The 18,539-nt window shown below is 45.9% G+C and overlaps 1 protein-coding gene across 4 annotated transcripts in view; it reads right to left on the bottom strand.

Annotated features, from left to right (window-relative positions):
• The window catches only part of ARID1B (AT-rich interaction domain 1B), a 429,020-nt gene that overhangs the window by 96,538 nt on the left and 313,943 nt on the right, over positions 1-18,539 (bottom strand). For all 4 annotated transcript variants that reach the window (XM_066248340.1, XM_066248338.1, XM_066248342.1 and 1 more), the window contains exon 6: positions 1,832-1,921. In XM_066248340.1, coding sequence (XP_066104437.1) covers positions 1,832-1,921 — 90 coding nt within the window. The remainder of the gene's footprint in view (positions 1-1,831; positions 1,922-18,539) is intronic.

Raw genomic sequence — 18,539 nt, 5'->3', positions numbered from 1 at the left:
CAGACAACCAGCACACCTGTAACCAGTGCACCTGTAATGTCTCCCAGACAACCAGCACACCTGTAATCAGTGCACCTATAGTGTCTCCCAGACAACCAGCGCACCTGTAACCAGTGCACCTGTAACATTTCCCAGACAACCAGCACACCTGTAATCAGTGCACCTATAGTGTCTCCCAGACAACCAGTGCACTGTAACCAGTGCACCTGTAACGTCTCCCAGACAACCAGTGCACCTGTAACGTCTCCCAGACAACCAGTGCACTGTAACCAGTGCACCTGTAACGTCTCCCAGACAACCAGCGCACCCATGAGGAGTTAGCACAAACAAGCAATAGAGAGGATGTGAGACACAGGAAAGATTTCTGAATCACAGTGGAAAGTTTAGAGCAACAAATGCACACAATTATTTAAACATATTGTAGTACTGTTAAAAAGCAGTGGTTCCCAAAGTGTGGTCCTCAGGTCAGCAGCACCTGGGACTTGTCAGAAATGCAGAGTTGAAGTGCCCCAGCTCAGACTCATGAAATCGGACACCTGGGGGCATGGCCTGGCTATTTCAACACACTCTCTATGCGATCCTTGTGCACCCTGACGTTTGGAAACCATCAACTATTCCATTATTAATACACACTGTACTACCCTGGATAAGAAAAGTATTAACTATACATTAAATTATTATAAGATAGTTAAATACATAAAGGTATTGTAAAATAAAAGTTTCCTTTTATTCCTACTAAACAGTCATTTCAACACAAATGATGTGTAGACAAGGCTAAACAATGTTACTCAGCTTTTAACATGTAAATAACTGAACCTTATAATTCTAATTAGGCGCAAATCATCATCCATATAACTCATATAGAAATTATTATAAACATTAGGGGTCAGGAACCTTTAAATATTAGCTACCAAGCTACCTATTCTGTCCCCTGGGTGAGTGTGAGAGGGGAGGGTCTGAAGGAAGGTGGCAGGAAGGTGGCACCTGCTGTGGGTGGAGGGGACAGCCTGGCCCACAGGTGCGCAGGCCCGGGGCCCAGCACCTGGACGGTGCGGCAGGCCCGTAAACCCCCGTCTTCGCTAACCTGGAATAATCCCTGCCCCGCCAGCAAAAGCAGCCTGATTGCTGGAGGGGAGAGATGAAGACAGAGGTCAATGAATGAAGGCCAAGACAGTCATTATGGAGCTCAACGTCAAACGGTTTGCACACAAGAGGACTGGAATGTCCCAGGGCTTCCGGGAAGTTCTTTTTGTCTGACTGCGGCGCTAACTAGCCTCTGAGAATGAGGAAGTCATACAGAAGAGCCTCTAAGGTCCTCTGCTCTCTCTCTGTAAATTGAGGTGACTGGACTCTGATCTTTCAAGATGGCTCCAGTTCTAAGACCCTGTAAATTTATAATACGAGGTCTTACTGTGTGTTTATATTTGTAAAAGCTAAATATTGTGGAACAAATAATTGATCAAACAGGTAAACATGGATACATTCTAACCTTTTACTCAGTCACTACCCAAATTGAATCATGATGTCATTTTTACACAGGTAGATCAAATACCAGACTACAGTTATGTACAAACTAGGCTTCATGGTGCTCTGTGGACATATGCTTTGAATGTGGAACTGCGCCTGGGTAACATGTCACCCAACTTTCAAGAAAGCATTCTTCTTTTCCATAGTTGTTGTTACCTGTAAGTTCTTGTTTATTTCATTCATCTGATGAGGAAACATAACATCCTCTAAAAATTACTCATAGGGATATGAATAGGTAAGCAAATGCATATAAACTTCATGCACTCCAAACGCCAAGGTAGGGAAGGTGGAATGGAGGACTAACCTCTCTCCTGCGGCATCGGTGACTGGCTCAGGGCAGGATGGGAACTCGGCTCTGTCTGGCCCCCGGGCGGCTGAGGAGGCATCTGACCGCCTGTGAACACAGGAGGAGGCGCAGTGAGGGACCCTTCGCATTAACACTGCCACTGTGCGAACCACGACGTGGGCACACTGACGACGTGGGCACACAGACCGAATCACTAGTATCCCCAAAGGCATGCCCCACAGAGAGAAAGACAGAACGCAAAATGCATGATCTTTCACTCCTTTTTGTGTATAAAACAAAGAGAAAACACGCATAAACATATTTAGCAAGTGACCTCTAGAGAAGTTCAATTTCTTACTGGGTGAGCTCCCAAAGTCACAGAAAAATCAATTAGTAGCTGAAATCTCCCGACACACACGTCTTTGTTGCAGTGAACAAAATCCAAGACTGGGGCACTGAACTCATCCTCCGGAGTTTCAACTAGTCTCCAAGTGGACAGCCGTGCACAGTGGCCCACAATTTTTCGTTGTTCATATTTATTCAATATAATAAGAATAACCGATGTCTAAAACCTTAAAACACAGGACTACAAAATACAGTGTATATTATCTCTTAAGAAGGAAATGTTATTCTGCATCTCTCTCAGCCTTTACTGATCTATTTGCTTTTCATTTACTTAATGTGCGCTCAGTTTGTCTTTTCAAACTATAAGCTCCTTGAAAAGGGTCACGAGTCTTTTACTCCTTTAATCTGTCATTAGCATGACAAATATTTAATAAACCCTGGGTATTTAACAGCCCATAATCTGAAAATAGAAACTAAAGGAAAAGGTATTCATTATTTTATTAATTAAAGAGAGACAATGAATCATCAGAGGTACTTGACGATCAACTCCCTTTCTGGCCCCAAGGTTTAGAAGCATTTCTAAGACTAAAAACACAGAATAGAAAAGGCAGTTGAACTTAGCACATTTCGTAGGACACAAGCTATTTTACCTTCTAACCAGGACTATGCTATCTTCCCTTTAACCTTCCTTCTTTTGCTAAAATAAGTTGGAAAGAGAGAAATACACACATACGACCTCCCTGGTGTGGAGTCCATTACCGTGCTGGATCAAGCTAACTGCTCTGACACCACAGGCCAGAGTTTTGGATAGTGCTTAAAAGAATCACAGCTGAGTAGAGAACGGAACGAATGTGCTTCAGGTCACCACCCACTCCCCTGGTGACGGTCCTGGCGCAGAGCCTGGTGGTTTATGCGGAATGATGACCCTTGGGTGTTTCCGCACCACGGCCCCTCTGTCAGGCTGGCAGTGGGGTACAGGGCAGGAAGGGCACAGTTCCCTGAGCCTCTGAGGACTGTCACTCATCACTAATTCTAATAATGGTCGTATCTGTGACAGCCAGAGAGGTGGGGAAACAGTTCCCGTTTAGACAGTAGCTAGAAATAGTCGTTAGAACAGAACCATACAAATCTCCCAAATGCTTTTGGGCATTTAGGCTTCTCACTTTTAGAAAAGAATGTAAAATCTATTACTCTATTTCTGAGCGCTCCTGGGTTCAATGCCGATCTCATCCTCAGATGAAGTGAAAACCAAGACCTGAATTTACAGCCACAGAGAAATGTCATGCTGGGGAACCCCTGGAGTCAGAGCCGCAGCAAGGAGGCTACAGCACGTAGACAAACAGTACAGCGTTTCACCATCTACTGTAGACATCTGCACTGAATTAGCACTGATAGCAACTCACTACACGTACAGTCCAAAAACACAACATTCTGGATGAAAACAACTTCAGGGGTAAATACTGGTCATCAACTTGGTTACAGATACTCAGAAGTTGCTGTGTGTCTGCTCTGGGTCACGTGCTTTCTATGAAATACCCCGAGGTCCCAATCTACTGTCCATTTAGAAATTTAAAGCACTCTGCAGCCAAATCCTGACTTTCAAAAATGTCACCGGGGCATCAGCTGCACTAAGACAGTAAGTGCTTACATTATCATGATTGTTTCTGCATGACAGGCTGGACGCACAGACTCATGACAGTAAAAACAAACAGTAATTCTATGTTAATAGAGGACACTGCTACTTACACTGTGCATGCCCAAGGCACTGCTTGTACATACACTATTTCAACTGAAATAAACACGGCTGTTAGAAACCCTCTCGTGAATTCATAAAACCCTGACAGATCCAGCAGAGCTACTGGGTGTCTGGTGCAATTCTAAGACAGATTTGTCTTTTTTTTTTCTTTTAAGATTTTATTCATTTTAGAGAGAGGGGGTAGACAGAGAGAAAGTTGGAGGAGGAGTGGGAAGCATTAACTCAGAGTAGGTGCTTCTTGTATGTGCCTTGATCAGGCAAGCCTGCAAGCCCGGGGTTTCAAACCAGCAACCTCAGCATTCTGGGTCGACGCTCTATCCCCTGTGCCAGCACAGGTAGGACAGATATCTCTCTAAAACCATGAGAAAATTCATTTATTAAATCCATCCTTGAACGGAACAAACAAGAACACTTCATGGTAAACAGATCTGCCCAAACTGTTCTATATTCTCCCTCTGCTTTCATCCCCCCTTTCCACCACAGCTCCCGAGTTCCCAGAGACAGCCTCCTTCCCCACGAGCATGGGCCTGAGCCAGTCGAGGTGACGAGGCAGAGCACGTGTCTGTGTCCACCTCCACGTCCTGGAGACAATGCAGAGCTCTCTGAACCAACCGGACTAAGTGAACACTTTCAAAACCATCAATTTCTATATGACATCTGCTTGGCATAAGTAAAACCTTTTTAAACAAAATTTGGTAATTATTTTAAAAGAGAATATTGCCCTGCATAGTGAATGAATGAGTAGGCTCTAAATTAGAGCAGTTTTAAAGAAAGCCCATGTTCCCCCCTCGTTTATGTCTGCAATGATGTGAACTAAACACAATGGAGACCGTCTGCTGAGAGCTGCAGAACTGTCCCCACTCGACACCTCTGTGTTCGCTCTCCGGCGACCATTTCCTTCTCACTTGTGACTCTCCGCACAAGTCTGTACTATGATTTTTAAAATAAAAAATATTGTTCCCATTCTCGTTACAATGTATATATATAAAAAACAGTGTGCAAGGCTGTGTACAAACTAAAAATGAAACATTACTAAGTCACCTAAATTTGTACTTTTACTTTTGTTTTACTTTTGACTTTCAACACAAGTCTATACTATATTTTTTTTATTAAAAATACTTCTATTTTTAATTAGTTTATACTTAGGGAAAAATTACAAAACTAGGACAAGTTCTCTCATATCTTTAGCCCACCTGACCTAGTGTTCTCATCACATATAACCATAATATAATTACCCTGAGGAACTTAACACAGTACAATCTTGTTAACTAAAGATCTTATTTAAATTTCACCAATTTTCCACTTAATGACTTTTTGCCATTCTAGGATCTCATTTTAGCCCCCTTTTCCTTGTTTATAACTCCTTTCTTCAATTATAAGAAACCCAAAACACACATACACACACACACACTGCTCACAAAAATTAAGGGGTAGTTTATAACTTCATATTCATTTTGAAATATCCCCTAATTTTTGTGAGCAGTATACACACACACAGACACATAAAATACACAGGCAATAGTGTGGTGATAATGTTTAACTCACAGTGGGTGAATTGATACATGAATATATTCCAGCTGAGAATACTTCATAGAGCAGGTTCAAGTCTATGTTTCTTATAGGCAACAGTCTTAACACCCCCCACAATCCTTATTAAGGTCCTCTGTTTATTGTTTGTCGCCTCTCACTACAATGTAAGTTCCACGAGTAGAGAACTGTCTATGTCCCTGAACCAGGTATACAGTGAGCATTCAATAAATATTTGTTGAGGAAATCGATGTGTGGCTGATGACTCTAGAAACTAAGCCCAGACTAACAGCTAATTAAACCTTTATACATTAACAGTAATTATGTAGTTTTGTCTTATTATTTTAGATAATGAATAGGCAAATTTTTTCTGTCAATTGCTAGATAGTAAATATTCTAGGCTTTGCAGTCCATATGTTCCCTGTTTCAACTACTCAACTCAGCTGTTGAAGTGTAAAAGCAGTCACAGACAATACATAAACAACATGGCATGAATAAAACTTTATTTACAAAGACGGGTGGCAAGCTGGATTTGGCCTAAAGGTGGTAGTGCTCTGTCCCCTACTGTAAATGATAACATCAGTGTAAAAAACATTCAGCGACACTTGCTCAGAAAGTCAACAAACATCAGCTGGTGTTTACTAAGAACTATGACACACGGACCTGACACACTGCTGTATTTAATAAAAAGGCTACACGAGAGTATCGGTGACGGAACCGGTGTACATCCTCTTCAAACCAGACCTCGCGCCGGCACACTGGACGCCGCGGCACTTCCAGCCAGCACAGTTCTAAGTCTTCAATGGCAAGTGTGGTTAGCAGGTAAATCTTTAAGTTTTATATTTTCCAACTTATTTTTGGACAGACCGAAGCAAATAGATCAGAACTACGGATCAAATGCAATCCTGTAATTATACTCAAGCACTGTTACAGTGGGGTAGCAGAGAACAAAAATGGGGTGAAGAGCAGCATTTCTACATCAATTCTTTACCAAGGCTAACCTTCCTTGGGTTAATTCCCTTCTAAATCATTGTAGCACCTAACTACAGGAACTCAGTAAGAACAAAAACACCAACTCTGAATTGCAAGAGCTTCCGGTAAACAAATCATTCATCCCTAAAATATTTAAGTTATGCTGTGCCATCTCTATATAATACTAATCAGCAGGAAAACCAAACAAACCAGAAGTTCTATTTTTCAAAAGTTGTAGCGGCTAGAGAAAAAGAAGTCCTTTCCTTCACATTGCGGCAGCTAAAAAAATCAACTAAGCAATTATGGATTTAGTCACCCAAGAGAAACCAGTGCAGTAACTCCTCAGCACGGCCAGTGTGGAGTGTGGGCGACGCACAGACCGAGCTCAGCGTCACCCCCAGAAGCCCTCTCCCCTGTGCCCTGATACTCCAGCTGACTGGGCAAAGCAGGAAGTGAGGGCAGCGTCTGGGCCGCACACTTATTTGTCTTACAGCAGGGGTCCCCAAACTTTTTACACAGGGGGCCAGTTCACTGTCCCTCAGATCGTTAGAGGGCTGCCACATACAGTGCTCCTCTCACTGACCACCAATGAAAGAGGTGCCCCTTCCGGAAGTGCAGCGGGGGTCAGATAAATGGCCTCAGGGGGCCGTAGTTTGGGGACGCCTGTCTTACAGGTTCCTACAGAAATCAGAGGTGGTTTCAGTTGAATGTAAAAAAGGAAGTAAAAAAGTCACTGAGTACGTACTATGTCCAAGGCAATGGCTTAATGATATTCATTCATTCATAATTCAAGAGGACTGGCTTCCCAAAATGAACGTAAAATGACGTGCTAATGGCTTAAATGGCATAGAAACCAGGATGGTTTTCTTGGCCAGTCTTCCTCAATAGGAAAGTATATCCTTAGCAGGGGTTGGGAACCTTTTTGGCTGAGAGAGCCATGAACACCACATATTTTAAAATGTAATTCTGTGAGAGCCATACAACGACCCGTGTACATGATGCATTATCCAATAAAAATTTGGTGTTGTCCCGGAGGACAGCTGGGATTGGCTCCAGCCACCCACAACCATGAACACGAGCGGTAGGAAATGAATGGATTGTAATACATGAGAATGTTTTATATTTTTAACGTTTTTTGTTGTTGTTGTTGTTATTAAAGATTTGTCTGTGAGCCAGATGCAGCCAACAAAAGAGCCACATCTGGGTCGCGAGCCGTAGGTTCCCGACCCCTGTCCTTAGGATTGTCAGGGATCTTTAGGTGTTTGGTAACAAAGGCTTGGGTCTCACTCATTAATTGCTTCAAGTTAACAAGGGTAAGAGAGGCTTAATGTTAGAAAAGTTGGGTCTGTGAACTCATGTGAATTAAATTGCTAGCTATGGTTGCTGTTGGACTGCAAATACTGCCAGTCACTTTGCTAATAACTCTACTATGATCAAATTCTTCCCCTGTAATGTTGCCACGAAATCAATATATATTTCATACTTTTTAGTAGTTAACTGAATTATTCTTCTACTCTTCAAGAATTCTTGGTGGGTCACAAACTTTAGCGAGGCGTTTCAAAAAACACATTGTAAAAATGACTGCTATCAATTACAAATTCATCATGACTAAGATCAACTTTCACTTGGTTATCACTTAATTCTACTGCACCCCAAACTAAGACATTGGGCTGCTCTAGTCTATAATATCCTCATACTTTCTTAATTCTACTGCACCCCAAACTAGGACATTGGGCTGCTCTAGTCTATAATATCCTCATACTTTCTTAATTCTACTGCACCCCATCTAAGACACTGGGCTGCTCTAGTCTATAATATCCTCATACTTTCTTCATGTTATGGAAGAAATCTTCAAATCTTTAGCAGAATATGGGTTTTACCTGCCACAGTCTGACGCTGTAGGTCTTTCAGAGGATCTACTTTTCATCATTCTGCCACCCCCGCTGCTAAGGGCACCAACTTCTTACAGTGGGCTGTACGTGTCGTAGCAGAGTAATTTCTTTAATTTCTGAAACATGAAGTACTGGATAGGATCCTTTCTTCCCCCATGGTAAATGACAAAGGTGGTTTTGTTGAGAGATGGCATGGGTAGGCTGCCTGGTGGACACAAGTGTCTGCAGAAATCTCTGAACACCTGACCTAAGACGGTACCTGTGCCAGAAGTGGTAAGACAGGCCAGCTCTGCCTTGAAACAGCGGGATTCACTGGTCATTGTCTTCACTGAACTTTTAAATCCTGGCATCATGGTGTGGGTGACAAATGAGTTTTCAATAATCGATACATTCATCAAAGTCCTAGTCTAGATGAGTTAGAAAGGAAACTTTCACACGCTCCAGAGCAGACTGTTAAAATACAGAGAGGGCCTGCTCAGATTCCAGCTTCACGGTTCCAGTTAACAGTTCTTAAGTGCTGGGACGTGGGCACACAGTACTTACTAGTGTCTGCTGTGTTTCCAATAGGATCTCACTCTTACCAGAAGGGTCGGTATGGGGTTAGGGGGCATGGGAGGGGCAGCTGTGAACTGGCAGTCAGCTCAATTCTTTGTTGTGAACTAACCCACTTCACACCAGAGCAGCACAGAAGAGAGAAGCACCTCTCCCCTCCGGCAGCCTGCAGTGGGACCAGGACCACTCTGCCTGGCCCCCCAGCCTCAGCCTGAGCCTTGCTGGACAAACCCTTCCATGTCCTATGACCCAAACGTTCACTCAGAACAGCTTCAGCTTTTCCTAAATCCTACCCAAGATAACACAGTTTGTTGATGTGCCCTGGGGTCCTAAAAATACAGACCTACTCATGTGGCAGAGGCCAATCTGACATTATGGGAGTGCGGAAATTCCCCAGGGGCCCTGAGCGTGAGAGCACCCTCACCAGAGGCACAGATCCTCATTCTAAACAGTCAACCACCTGCCGGATTAATCTTCTCAACTGCTCCCCTGCTGCAGTCTGAGGGCTCCGAGTCTCTGTACTGACCTCACTGCCCCAGTCCAGGCAGAGAGGCAGCGGAGGCCCCGGCGGAGGGGTGAAGACAGCGGACGTGGGCGTTCTGCAGAAGAATGTGCCTTCGCCAGGGCCCTGCTGCACATGCTTGGGGTTTGTTTTTATTACAAAGACCAATGTGTTACACATCATTATTTCATTTAGCCCACTGGATTCACGCCAGCTTTTTTCCAACTGCCCTCTTTTATTAATTAAATGTACCAAAGGTACCTAATATGTTTCATATGGAAGTCAGGTCTAATGATCGCATTACCTGAAAGGTATTAGAGGCCCTCTGGGCAGACACTTTTCCACAGAGAACTCGAGGGGGAAATGCAAAAGGTTCTCGCAAAGGTGCTCACCAGTTAAGTCAGGGACTACAAGGAAACCGACTTTTTAGACTTCTTGATTGAGGTCACTACAAGCTTTGATTCAAGGTAAACCAGAGCCCAAAAACATTTACACAGAAGCTCAGCCTTAAAATATGATGTTCTTAGTGTGAACTCACCTAATCACCGTGGCGGGGGCAGGGAAACCCGGTCTGACTCTCCACCCTGCCCGCAGGTGCCCACACGCTGGGCACCGCTGCCCTGCCGGGCACTCGCTCCCAGCCCCCCCAGCACGCTCACTGTGGATGTTCTCTGATCCCCCAGTGGCTCTCCTGAAATGAATACAAACAGTTCCTTTGTGAAAAAATAAACGGCCGCTAAATAAACACAAAACTGAAGGACAAGTTAGTTAACTTCAAGTGTGAAGCCTTGGACAGGAACTAGGGTGAGATGACCAAAACGTGACATGCTTGGCAGCAGGAGCCACCTTCACCCTCGGAACCCTGGAGGCTGGCGGGAGTTCTCCTCGTCAACGCGGGGGCAGCTGAGGCCCGTCAGCCATGTTGCAGACACTCGCTGGGTCTGGCATTCTAATGGACCCACGCCCTTTGCTCAGCTTCAGAGCTCAGGTGTACAATGCAGGTCTTGGGGGCACACGTGTGCTTGGATGCAGCACAGCTCACCTGTCCTCGATCACAGCACTGTCACCAGTCAGAGGGCGGGTTCTGAACGTCGCGCACGTGGAGCGCCAGCACAAACTGCAGCCAAGCGGCCAGCTGCACCTCTGAGAACCCTCCCTCCCTCCCTCCCATGTGAGGCGAGGGGCGGGGGAGGCACCGAATGGGGCAGCCGTTTATATTTCCCTGGGATGAATTAATAGAAACAAAACCTAATTTTACCCCGTCCTAACCTATTCTTATTCCTCCTCAATATTTTTCCTCGTCCCAAGATTCTTTTTTTGTTTGAGAAGCTTAATATTTGGCTGCCTTCCGAGGAAACGGGTACAGTGACAGATGAAAGACTTGCGTCCGTCGTATAATTCAGAAAGAGGGGGAAGGCGACTGCTGTGCATTTCAGATTCTAACAACCTTGCAATTTCGTCCAGTCCTAGCCCCCACTCGTTCTTTTGAAGAAATCTGCTTTTATTCCCTTAATAACTAACCACGGTTGCAGCAGCATGGATCCGATTAGCAGTTCTTACGGTACAAAGGGGAGAGGAAAAAAAGGCTGTGAACAGGGTTGCCAATTTGTCCACCTGGGCCCCCAGGAGAAAGATTAGACGAGGCACCCGCCTGCGCCCCGTTCTGCACTTGATCGCTGCTCCGTGCTGCCCGATGGAGACAGGCCTTTTAAAGCCACGGCACTTTCTTCCTTTAATAAAAGTTCCACTGGCCTCCATCGTGTTGTCATAGATTTCTCATTCTGGGTCCCAATGTGTCGTGACAACTCTCGACTGCACGCACAGCAGCTATGGAGAGCGGCCAGCTCTGGTGCGCACTTGCTCGGAGTCCTCTCACATCCACAGCGGGACGCAGAGAAGTGCTCGCGTGCCCTGCGGGCGCGAGGCCACGCCTTCCAGACCAGAAGGTGGCACCATGGGCATTCCTATGCTGCTTCTGGGTGCGAGCTAAGGCAGGAAAAGACACGCAGTTTGAGAGTTCCATACTGAAATCGAGGAAAACAAGCACAGTATATCCAGATTGGGACCCACAGTTAAGATACTGGCACTATAGGCAACATAGTTTCTATACAATTTTTTTTTCTGTTTCGATACGGAACTGTCAGTTTATGTGCTAAAATACTATTTTTTAAAGGCTTTGTAAACTCACTCTTTTATAATTACAGAAAATACTGAGAGCTTACTATTTCATGATAAAACTGTAAACTTCTAAATCCCTGGTATAAAACTTTTGTAAGAGACAGAAAGCTAAGGCACTGAATTATGCTGAAGGACCTAAAACAGAAATCTGTGTCCAACTGAAATCTCTATGTTCTCAGAGGTAAAGCCGAACACATCACATTACTTTGTTGTTTTTAAATTGAAGGTACTTGGGCGGCCGAGGAGGGAGACAGCAGCCACGCCCGCCGGGGTGTGCCCCTTAGGAGTGAAGTAGAGCCAGGGACAGGGCCTGGGCGGGGTGACATTGCTGCAGCGAATGGCAGGGGGCTGGGGGGGCTGAGCTCAGGTCACACGGAGGCTCTGCTGTGGGGACTGTCCTGAGGCAGCCCGACAGACCGAGGCAGCCCGAGAGGAAGAAAGGTTCTGGGCCGCACACACGAATTCTTTCTTTTTTTTTTTTTTTTAACTTTTTCATTATTTTATTTATGTATTCATTTTAGAGAGGAGAGGGAGAGACAGAGAGAGAGAGAGAGAGAGAGAGAGAGAGAGAGAGGAGAGACAGAGAGAGAGAAGGGGGGAGGAGCTGGAAGCATCAACTCCCATATGTGCCTTGACCAGGCAAGCCCAGGGTTTCGAACCAGCAACCTCAGCATTTCCAGGTCGACGCTTTATCCACTGCGCCACCACAGGTCAGGACCTCACGAATTCTTCATCAAGTCTTTATTCCAGATTTTAAGTAAATGTGCAGCAAGTATCCTTCTAAAGTATCTTTTCACGAATAGGTGTTTTAATTTTCTTCTACTTGTCGCTTTCCAATATCTGGAGTGTACTATTCCTGTGCTGCTGAAGCCCAAATTCCAGTCACTGGCTAATATTTCACCATGCTGTGTTTATGTCACCAATGTTGACAGTGGCTCCTTGGAAAATGGGAATATTATCTGGGTAATGACAAAACTCTCTCTCCACAGTCAATCTGTTCTTAATTGACCATTTACTTTGAAGATCGGGCTAGTTGTTAATAATAGACATCTATTAAAAAATTATGTGATCATGAAAATGTTGGCGATTAAACAATTCTGGAATCTTGTGGCCACATCTGTGCGGCACAGTTCTGGTGTGATGGACTGGATCAGGCTGCGGCTGCACGGGACAATGGGTGACTTAGATCAACAAACCTCAGCACCACTAATTCAGGCTCCGTTTTTAGGGAAGGGGAAAGGAAGTAAAATAATCTCCTTCAAGGGGGAGGGAGGGAAGCGGAATGCAGAACGATCCCACGGACTGTGGAACACGTGGTGGAGAGATGGTGCCTAGCCCGTGGGAGGAAAGGTTACAGAAGTAATCAATTTTAGAACTGTCTTTTCTTGAATTCTGGTTTATTCCAAGAGATCTCTGAGCTCTTAGATTTGGCCAGTGTTCATGGAGAGTGCCTCCTACTTGCTGGGCATTGTTCTTGGCAGCGGGGATAACAGGACAAGGCTCGCCGCCCTGAGGAGGCCCTGGGCCCGGTGGAGGGCCTGGAGGGATGGCTGCACTCCCCCTGGCATGGACTTTGCAAAAGGGAAGACCTGGAGCTCGGTGTTGAAAAATAACTGGGAGCCTGCTGGTCTGGCAGGGGTGGGATGGATATGCCAGGCCAGGCACTCCGCTGTGGGAACAGCGTTCTGACTCCAAGTGACGGTCAGCGTGTTGCAAACAGAAGCATTCTAATGAAAAGCGACGATACCACACACGCGCGCGCGCGCGCGCGCGCGCGCGCACACACACACACGGTACACTGCACACTGCGATTCAGCTCTCTGAAAATGTTTTTGCATTTTTCCAAGTAGAATTTAAATATATGATAGATTCTTAGATTTTGCGTGAAATGAACTGAAAGGAACAGTTGTGAAAATTGGGAATTCTATTACTGACTGAATTAGGCCTGAGGTTGCAACAGTGTTTTTTGATCACAGAATTTTTTCCCCCTTTGACATGATATTTCAATTAAGCTACAACCTATTTATAGAAAGTTCAGGAAAGTAGTCATACATGTTGCCCTAAAAAAAAAAAGAACTATTTATTTCATTTTTTTTTTTTCATTTTTCTGAAGCTGGAAACAGGGAGAGACAGTCAGACAGACTCCCGCATGCGCCCGACCGGGATCCACCCGGCACGCCCACCAGGGGCGATGCTCTGCCCACCAGGGGGCGATGCTCTGCCCCTCTGGGGCGTCGCCATGTTGCGACCAGAGCCACTCTAGCGCCTGAGGCAGAGGCCACAGAGCCATCCCCAGCGCCCGGGCCATCTTTGCTCCAATGGAGCCTTGGCTGCGGGAGGGGAAGAGAGAGACAGAGAGGAAAGCGCGGCGGAGGGGTGGAGAAGCAAATGGGCGCTTCTCCTGTGTGCCTTGGCTGCGAATCGAACCCGGGTCCTCCGCACGCTAGGAACTATTTATTTCTAAACTCTTCTATGACCTCTGCATGGTTAGAACTGGGCATAGTGGCTTCCTTTCCAGATAAGCCCTTGAGACCCTGCGGAGAAAGGCTCAGCTGTCCTGGACACGTGGTCTCTCCCACGCACAGAAACTCTGTATCTTCACGGCTCTAGAACACCACACGCACTAGTCTTCCACGACACACTGGCTGTGCCTCTTCCTGTTCATGGTCGCCACATCTTTGAGTGTTCTGGGGCTCAGTCCTCAGGATTCCTCTACACCAGTTAAACCAATTCAGTGACCAGTTAGACCAGTCAGGTCGCATCTCTGGGCTGGCCTGGCACCAGCCTTTCCCAGGCGCTCTGTGTAGCTGGCACGGAGAACCACAGATTTGACACGTTCCCTAAGTCAGTAATGTCCAGACAACCAGCTTCAGCATTAAGCAGGAACTTGGTGAAAATGCAAATTGTCCATTTCCACCCCAAACCTCCTGAGTCAGAAACTGGGTGTGGGCCCAGCCATCTGCGCCGTCCCAAGCCCTCCAGGTGCCGATGCCGCCGGCTAGGTGCCGAGAGGATCTCATCTAGAACCCTAAATGACTCCCAAACCTACATTTCTTTAGCCTAGATGTCTGCTCTGAATCCAGACTCAGCTGCCTATACAAAATCTCCCTTTAAGCCTAATAGGCATCTCAAATGTAACAGGTTCAAAACCAAAGTCTGGATTCCCCCTTCAAAAACGTGCTTCTTCCTTTGCCTTCCACTGTACAGAACCACCATTTACTAATTTCTTGGACCAAAGACCTCCTGCGCTGCTCCTGCACCCACACAGCCAGCCACAAGCAGCCGTCAGGCCCTGGACCACTGCAGGGGCCTCCCAGCCAGGCTCCTGCTTCCGCCCGGGCCGCATACACTCTCTACTCAGCAGCCAATGTATCCTTCTAAAGCCTACACTGGACCATACCGTTCCCTGCCTTCCCACCATCCAGTGGCCTCCCATCACACTTAAAATAAATGACTAAATCCTAATCCTAACGTATGAGGCTGGCCTTGACGATTGTCTAATCTGTCTCCCAATCTGTCCCCATCTCCCTCTAACCAACCATACCCCAGCCCCAGCGCTGTCCCTGGGTGTCCCCCGCATCCACACCAACCACGGCACTGATTCGGTCCTCTGGACTCGCTCTGCCTGGATGTCCTTGCAGACAGGCACAGGCTTGGTTTGCCCTGCACCGCTAGAGCGCAGTTCAAATATCCATTTCTAAGAGACACCTTCCCCAATCACTGCTATCTAAAGGATGTAACCTGATTCCACTCCTAACAATGTTGTATGCTTATTTGCCTATTTCCTGTCTTTTCCATGAGAATTGAAGCTTCATGGAGACAGGGCCCTTTGTCACTTACATTTAGTATATTTTCCTCAGTTCCTACAGACATGCATGCAGCAAATATGCATTCAGTACTTTGCTGAATTAGTGAAAGAGATGAATACGTTCAGAAAGGAACAAAAACAATTGGATGAACTCACCTGATTTGTCCAATAGCAAAATTGCAACATGCTACTTAAAATAAAACAAACAACAAACCAAGAGTCTGACCAGGCAGTGGCGCAGTGGATGGAGTGTTGGACTGGGACGCGGAGGACCCAGGCTCGAAACCCCGAGGTCGCCAGCTTGAGCGTGGGTTCGCCTGGTTTGAGCAAAGGAGCCACCAGTCTGCTCTAGTCCCCGGGTCAAGGCACATATGAAAAAGCAATCAATGAACAACTAAGGTGCCACAACAAACAACTGATGATTCTCATCTCTCTCCCTTCCTGTAGGTCTGTCCCTCTTTCTGTCTCTCTCTGTCATAAAAAAAACAAAAAAAAAATCCATCTCACCCTGACCAGTGGTGGCGCAGTAGATAGAGCATCGACCTAGGACACTGAGGTCCTAGGTTCAAAACTTCAAGGTTGCCTGCTTGAACGCAGGCTCATCTGGCTTGAGTGCAGGGTCACTGGCTTGAGTGTGGGGTCATAGACATGATCCCATGGTCACTGGCTTACGCCCAAAGGTCGCTGGCTAGAGCAAGAGGTTACTGGCTCAGCTGGAGCCCCTTGGTTAAGGCACATATGAGAAGCAATCAATGAACAACTAAGGTGTCATCACTATGAGTTAATGCATCTCATCTCTCTCCCTTTGTCTCTCTCAAAAAAGAAAAAAAGTCCCATGAATTAATACATTTGGAATCCTCAGCAAGGTCACACTCTTGGCATTCAGCTACATGCATTTAATGTAGTTTGCAAGTACAAACTCCGACGTCACTTTCTGTTTGGAAGGGAGAAATCAACATTAACAATCCCCGGTTATATCATTTATAAACATGCAGATGTGGATTATTAAAGATTAATGCATTTTAGGATTGGTGTCGGCATTCCGTTTGTCTCATGCCGAAACCAATTCTGTTCTTCATTAGTCAATGACAACCGATATCACCCTGTTATGGAAGAGAAATCAAAGGTGCAAGTGTGTGAATTGAGAATAAGTGATGAAACTGATTACAAAGAGACTTAACGGCTATAATCAATCAACACATCATCATAATCCTGGCTCCAGGGTTATCAGAAGAGAGGGCAGGAACATAACACTCCCTGTGAAAACGGGTTTGTTCCTTTCGCAGCTCCCTACTTCCTTCAGAAAGTACGGGAACACAGATCAGAGAAGTTCCTGAGATCCACGTTAGGAACGCCTTGACTATAAGTACCATTTCTTTTGTCACCGTTTTCCCAAAGATTTTGGCAATTTTTACTTCTATGCTGAAATTTGTTCAAACAAGCTTTTGCAGTCCTCCATCCAGATTCCTCCTCCTCAGGGAAGGCAGGAAAACCAGCAGGTCAATGAGAAAAGCATTTCAAACAGAGGCAGCTCACGGCGGAGTCAAGAAGCCACAGTGTTCAGGTAAAGCACAAGTTTTGAGCAGGGACGGTCTCCTCAGCTCAAGAAGGGAAAACAAACAGTAAGCAGGGCATTTGGAGCGCGTTAGTGAAGAGTATGAAAAAATCATGGAGGCGTGGGCGTGGATCGCCGGGCCAACCACGTCAACGCATTGGTCACTGCTGGTCTCCCCGAGCAAGAACAGGGCACAGAGCATCGTCTCTGTGACACAGGCTTTCCTCTGTTTCCACGGGAGACCAAAGCAAGGGAATGAAACCGGAGGGGAGTTCCAACCGAGCTGCGCAACCTAGCCTTAACTTGGAGGGAGCAGAGCCCACGGGGAAGTGTGAATCACGAGGGCATCCTGATGGGTTCCTATTTCTGAATGGGGGGAAGGGGAAACAGGAAAGGCTTAATGTGAAATCTGATGAAATGGAAGGACTGAAAAGAGTTCCGCGTTTGGAAGAGAAGAAGTTTGCTCATCCCCAACGACCAGGGTGCCTGACCTGGGTCAGGCGGGCGCTCGGAAGGGAAGTGAGGCTCAGAACCCCGGGGCAGCTGCTTCTCATGCCAGGGTCTGGCTGCAGGTCAGCCACGGGGGAGCCTGACCTCTGGAGACCGCAGGAGAACACTCATGACCAAAGTACTGAGTGTCCGTAACCAGGGTCCCGGCCCAACTAGGGGGAGGCGCGGATGACGGCTAACTCAACCACCCAGAGCTGCGGTCGCATTTCTCTAAGAGACTAAAGAGGTCGCTGCTTTCCGAAGTGCCGTTAAGCGTCATTTGGAAAGAATCTGCGATTAGTTTTCTATAACATACAAATATTTTACTTTGTGAGGGAAGAAAAATACTGGCTGAAGTTCTCTTTGGTTTGTGAAACTGCTGAATTGATGTTTTCTAGGCTGCCAAAGATTAAAAACACGGATATATCAATGGCATTTTGTGTTTAAGAATTTTTTTCCTGCTCAGCTTGCCAATAAGCAGCATGCATCTTCCTTACAACAAACTGTTGCAGGGTTTCTACTTTGTGAGAAGCCAAAAAAGAACACTTGATGGATGTTTTAAAATAAGATTACCAGGTAGGGTGACTGCAGATTTTCAAATGAAAATTTGTCATTATGTTCAATGCCATTTTAGAGATTCCTTTAATGTTACCATGACAGGAAACTGGGTTAGAACCACTTACAGAGAGAAATAAACTCATAATTTTATCCTGAATTTTATTAAGCAACAATGAATTAAAAAGTGGAAAATTTTACTTATGTAAGATATCAGGCTTGACCCGTAAGAGTTCAAACTGTGCAGGGGAATAGATTAAAAACGAGAACAAGCCTGGTTTGCACCCTCTGTTGTTCATTTTATGGGCACTAATCTTGACAAATGAGGCCAGGAACCGTCACTTCCTGTCTCTCAAATTCTTCCTGCTCACTCCCACCTATAGCTAACTCCTAACTGCAACTCATTCTTCTCTTTCCTATTACAGCATCCTTCCAGAATCTGCTTGTCTGAATGTCAAATGAAGCAAGAAAATTCATTTTGGGGCCAGAATATCTTCTTGTTGGTACCAGCCCCTCCTGAAAGCCACTTAGCTCCTGCTTGCGAAGGAGCGAGCAGACCAGGGCGGTACCGCCCTACACAGCTCCGCGCACACCA

This window comes from Saccopteryx bilineata, chromosome 12 (genome assembly GCF_036850765.1).
Source record: "Saccopteryx bilineata isolate mSacBil1 chromosome 12, mSacBil1_pri_phased_curated, whole genome shotgun sequence".
In the NCBI taxonomy this organism is placed as follows: Eukaryota; Metazoa; Chordata; class Mammalia; order Chiroptera; family Emballonuridae; genus Saccopteryx; species Saccopteryx bilineata.
Note: the sequence above shows the minus strand (reverse complement) of the source record. Positions and strands in the feature narration are given on the sequence as shown.